This window comes from Varanus komodoensis, unplaced genomic scaffold, assembly GCF_004798865.1.
Source record: "Varanus komodoensis strain SLA01 unplaced genomic scaffold, ASM479886v1 scaffold8, whole genome shotgun sequence".
Lineage (NCBI taxonomy): Eukaryota > Metazoa > Chordata > Lepidosauria > Squamata > Varanidae > Varanus > Varanus komodoensis.
The window spans coordinates 23,090,541-23,096,164 of NW_025336481.1; the positions used below are offsets into that span (position 1 = coordinate 23,090,541).

The window sequence follows — 5,624 nt, forward strand, 5'->3', positions numbered from 1 at the left end:
GACAAACAGAAAGGTGTGCATTCTACAAATCCCCCATAATACTTAAATAATATCAGTGAGTACAACATAGAAATTTAATCAAGCTACAAAAATGTCAGAAGCAATAATGCAGATGAGGCAGCTACAAAAAAGATAGAAATAAACCCTGATATATGGTAACATAAAATGATATCACATACAGATTACATCAGATAGAAAACAGAACAAACAGCTTAAATTAGAAAAGAAAAAAGAAAGCATGAAGCTATAAAAGGATACTGGGGATGAGACAGAAGTCAGATAAAATGACAATTAATTTAAGGAACATAAGTACCATAATATAATAAAGCGATGAACAAAAAATGAATAAGTAAATCTCTTGGACCAGATTACTCTTGTTTTACATGTGTTCAAAATCAGGGGCGGAGGGGGACAAATAGCAACTGTTACCCCTCCTACTTTTTTTTTTTGTCCTGGTAAATGTATATGTGCCCACAACATGGACAAAAGTTTCTCACTTTGTTAACACACCTAAAGATTTCAAGGATTGAAGCTAGAGCAAAATACGATTTTACTTCCCCTAGCAACTTCTCATAGCTCTCAGAAAATTACATGGCTAGACCCAGTCCCTTTGCTGCAAGAAAAATACAAGACTGAAGAATGATACTAAACTGAAGAATGGCTTGAATTATGAATACTGAAAATTTGAAGTGGAGGCAGATTCACAAAGACCTTATAAACACACATTAAATGACATGGGGCAAAATGCAGCTGTCACAGCTAGAAACTAGTCAGTGCCACCTTTATGGTAACCAGTTTGGCCATGACTGCATATATTCAATAATAAACAAGGACCATAATGCTTTACTACAACTTCTGAAATTTTATATACTGTTACTGTTATTTTCCCTTCCATTCCCTTGTATATATTTTTAGATGGCAACTTTTAGCATGAATTGGGTAAAAGGAATATACATATCCGTTTGTAGAAAGACTCCTCTAGTTGATTGTTTTCATTCACATAGAGTCATAGCTCAGCAACAGAGTACATACTTTGCAGGTTTGGGGTGTTTTTTTGTTTAGTCGCAAAGTTGCCAACCCATCACGACCCCATGGGCAACATTCTTCCAGGCTCACCTGTCCTCCACCATTCCCTGGAGTCCACCCAAGCCCACACCCACCACCCCAGTGACCCTATCTAGCCACTTCTCTCTCTCTGCCATCCCTTTCTTTTGCCTTCAATCATTCCAGAATCAGGCTCTTCTCCAGTGAGTCCTTCCTGCTCATTAGGTGGCCAAAGTATTTGAGTTTCATCTTCAGTATCTGACATTCTAAAGAACAATCAGGGTTGATTTCCTTTAAGATTGACCAATTTGATTCCTTTGCAGTCCAAGGGACTCACAGGAGTCTTCTCCAGCACCACAATTCAAAGGAAGCAATTCTTTGGCACTCAGTTTTCCTTATGGTCCAGTTCTCACAGCCATACATTACAACTGGGAAAACCATAGCTTTGACTATACAAACTTTTGTCGGCAGGGTGACGTCCCTGCTTTTTAGTATGCTGTCTAGATTTGCCATAGCTTTCCTCTCAAGGAGCTAGCATCTTAATTTCTTGGCTGCAGTTTGCGGTAATCTTGAAGCCCAAGAAAATAAATCTGTCACTACCCCCATTTCTTCCCCATCTATTTGCCAGGAAGTGATAGGACCAGATGCCATGATCTTAGTTTTCTCAATGTTGAGTTTCAAGCCAACTTGAAAGCTCTCCTCTTTCACCCACATCAAGAGGCTCTTTAGTTCATCTTTACCTTCTGCCATTAGAGTGCTATCATCTGTGCATCTGAGGTTGTTAATATTTCTCCTAGGCAATCTTATTTCCGACTTGTGATTCATCTAGCCTGGCTTTTTGCATGATGTACTCTGCATATAAGTTAAATACTTTGCACATAGAATGTCTCAAATTTAACTTCTCGCATTTATGGGTAAAGTGAATGGCAGGAAGACGATTTACCCCTTCTCACGTTAAATCGCTAACAAGAATAAAGCACTGAGCTAAGCAAGTCATTTGTTATAAATAAGCAAATTATGGCAGCAATTAAAGTTGACAAAAGAAAGGGGCAGAACCTTTTTTCCCCTACATCAATTGAATGTGTGCATGAAAATCTGGTTGGGTGCACAGAGCCACAACAACGTGACATGCATCTTCTCTCACAACTCTTCATGGGTACAATTGCCACACACAAAAAGAAACAATAGTTGCACTGTCCAAATTCAGTATCCTACAAGTCACACAAGAAACAAATGTAGCTGCTTCTTGTAGCTGGCCATAAAAATCTTCCAACATCTTTATTAAGTAAATACCAACTCAAAGTCACAAAATATTGTGCTACATTTGAAATTTTCCAGAATGCTGGAAAGACAAGATAATAAACAAAGCAAAAAATTAATATGGACTTTGGAATAAATACAGTCAACAAAACTGCGTGTATATTTTTAATGTGACTATGTCAGTTTCTGTATGTGCAAATGGAGACTTTCTCAAGCCCCATTTTCAGTCTTAATATAAATTTCCTATCTGGTACCCACACAACCATTAATACGAGTCTGCATCTTCGTCTGATCAGAAATCGGTTGAGGAATCTGTACGTTGCGTATAAAGTTAGATTGCCTCCCACATCTTCCTGGCACAGGGCTCCTCGGGTTGCAATAGCTCCGTAAAAGGCAGAAATTTCCAACAGTGCAGCGTTTCCTCAGCAGTCTCAAGCACAGATGCAGAAAATTCACCTGTTGAATTTCTGTCTGCTGGGTACTTAAGCACTACCAGGGATAGGCCAACTATTACGTTATCAGAGTTGTTGCTCCTTTCCGCGAAAATAAACCGGGACTATAAATGCAGAGTAGGGGAGTTGAGCTTTAGCAGAATAAGGTAGCAGGCCACTGCAGTAAACAATTCTCCACAGCTCTGCAAAGTGAGGAGGAAGAGGAGGAGGAGCACGTAGGCGGCGGAAAGCTTTGTTTCTCCGGCGTCAACCCAGCAAAGCGCGTTTGCATCCCGCCGCAAGCCCGCTCCCAGCTTTACCCTCGCCTGTGCAGCTCCTGCTCCCTGGCGCCCGAGGCGCCCGCTCCCCGCTTCCGCCGCAAGAAGCTCAGACAGTGGCTCAGGTCGCTCTCGAAGCTGATGACCACCGGGTTCCCCGGCTCCACAGGCCCATAGAAAATGGCGGGCGGCGGGGGAGGCAGAGCAGGAGACCGGGTTGTGCCTTTAGGAACGTCGGCCATGCCGCCCCTTCTTTTTCGCCCCGAAAGGGGGCACGCGGACGGTTGCTAGGAAACGGGCAACAGGAAGGGCGGGGAACTGGCGGGGGCGTGGCCGGGGCGGAGCCAGGGGAGGGGGGCCGCTTTCTTTGTCTGCTTGGCGGCAGCGCGGCTGGCTCTCTGCTTTCAGCCAGCTTTTCAAAAGCGCCGGGAGGGCGCCCGATTCTTTCTGACTTGCTTTTGTCTCTTTTTTTAAAAACAGAACTGGGCACCGCAGCGTGGAAATAGCTGCCTTCCTGCTTCCTGTGGGAAATAGGCCCATTGGGACCTGTAGCAAAAATTTCGAGTGTCCTTTACCTGCTCAGAAGAGCTTTCCTTCCTGTTTAGTGTGCCATTCCAGCCATATAGCCCTCCTGAATATTTCACTACACAAACTATCACCATTGGCCCCTAGGATGCTTCCTGATTTTCTTTTCTAAGCACTATTCACTTGGTTAGTCTTTAAAGCAGGAGTGGGAAACCTTGCGCCTGGAGGCTCAAAACAATTCTGGTTCCTGAGTCTCAAGCTGACTTTCCCAGCTTTCCCAGATAATGCCCTTTCCTAGCCCCATCCTTTTCCCAACTAGCTGTGGTGTGGTGGTTTACCAGCTGTTGTAATCTTCATCCTTGGCAATTTTAAGATCTAATATGCTGGCATTTCTATATTTTTTTCCTATTTCTTTTGCCTTTGGTTCCCCGCACCAGCTGACTATTGCCCCATCCCCAGGTTCTTCACTACTTAATTCAACCCCAGGCTTCTTAAGGTGCTTAACCCAACAAAGCTTTCAGATTTCACATGACATTGTGATACTTTATGTAGCATGCTCAATTCTCCTTGGGATGAATGGTTTCTGCTTTAGGTTTTCGTTTTTAAAGACTTTTGGTACTTTTGCAAACCCATGGATTCTTTTTGTCTTGCTAATGTCTCCTTCCTGTTTATCAAAGTCCACAGTTTGGGTCTCCTTTCTTTGCTCAACAACTGCATTAGGTATTAGAAAAGGTGGGGGAGAGAGAGTGCAATATATAAGAATGAAGTCTTATCTATTTTTTTGGTTTTGTCACTACATCTGGGACCTGTAGATGTCTGAAATAAACTCCTCAAAATACACATCACTGTTCTGTTTGATTAAGACAGAAATAAGTTGAGAAGATGACAGACAATAATCCAAAAGCACATTAGCTGTTTCTGCTGCAGAAACAGAGCAGATCTGGCTGTTTATGCCTCCTGGATGGGAGACCATATTCACATCCTTGTAAACTAACGCCTTAAGCAAGGATGTGAAATCACTGACTCAGGGACAAAATCTGAACCACAGAGGTTCCCCATTCTCCTGCAGCCCCCTTGCTTTCCTCCAGGGGGCAGGGCTTGGCCTCCAACTCATGCCTTGTGTAGGAAATTATAGGAAAATTTAGTGTGCAGGGCAGTCCATACTCTTATCTCAGATAATAGCAGGGATGTGGGTGGTAGGTGGCCAATGCTGAGCAAAGTTGCTGTTCTTTCCAACATTGGTCAGCCTCTGTACCTTAGTGTATACCACCCCCAGAGGGACAAGGCACTCTGTCCAAAGCTAGCACTGAGAGGAACAGCTGCTTTTCTCGGCAGTCAGAAGTCCTCTCACAGTGTCCATTCTGCCAAAAGCTGGTGCTAGGAGAAGGAGCCACTTGAAGAAACAGAAGAAAAAAACTAAAATTGCACTGTACTGAATCCATAAAAAGCACAAGGGGCACAGGAACAATGTGGCACACTTCCCAAAATGCCAGGGCTTGCTTTCCTATTGTCTTTCCAGCAGAGGTATACGTCATATAACAGGCAAAGAGACAATTAGAGGAAGGCTAATGTTAACCTAGGGTTTTTCCCATCTCTTACCTCCAGGGTAGATGAATGCTACTCAACTGAACCCCAATTATAAATTACTGGTAAACTGTTTCGGCACTGGCAATATTTTAAATATTACCTAAGGATTTGTTTTCTGGTCCAAATGTCTTCTTGTGTGTTTTCACATCATTCTTTATACACCACCTTTGAACCAGTGCAGAAAGTACAGGAATTGTTAAGGTACATAAGTGACATAAAACATGTTACAGGTTAACATAAGACCAGGAGCCCCTTTCCTTTGTAGACAGGGTTGGCACCCCAGACCATTTCAGCAGTGAGCAAGTGCAGGGAATGAAATTGTACTGTTTCTCCTAGAAGCAGAGGAATACAACCTATAATCATGTCCCCTTATACATATTCGAAGAGCCACCGCACAAATGTGATGCACAAGGACCTGATGGGTATGAACATTTCTTTGGGACAAGGACCACAGTGAATCTACTGCTTGAAAATGTGTTCTGGCATAGTTTTCAGCTCC

The 5,624-nt window shown here is 43.1% G+C and overlaps 1 protein-coding gene across 1 annotated transcript in view; it reads right to left on the reverse strand.

Moving 5' to 3' along the window:
• The window catches only part of CFAP54 (cilia and flagella associated protein 54), a 105,892-nt gene extending 102,637 nt beyond the window's left edge, over positions 1-3,255 (reverse strand). The window contains 1 exon segment of the mRNA XM_044455813.1: positions 3,056-3,255. Coding sequence (XP_044311748.1) covers positions 3,056-3,255 — 200 coding nt within the window.
• Positions 3,256-5,624: the final 2,369 nt, after the last annotated feature.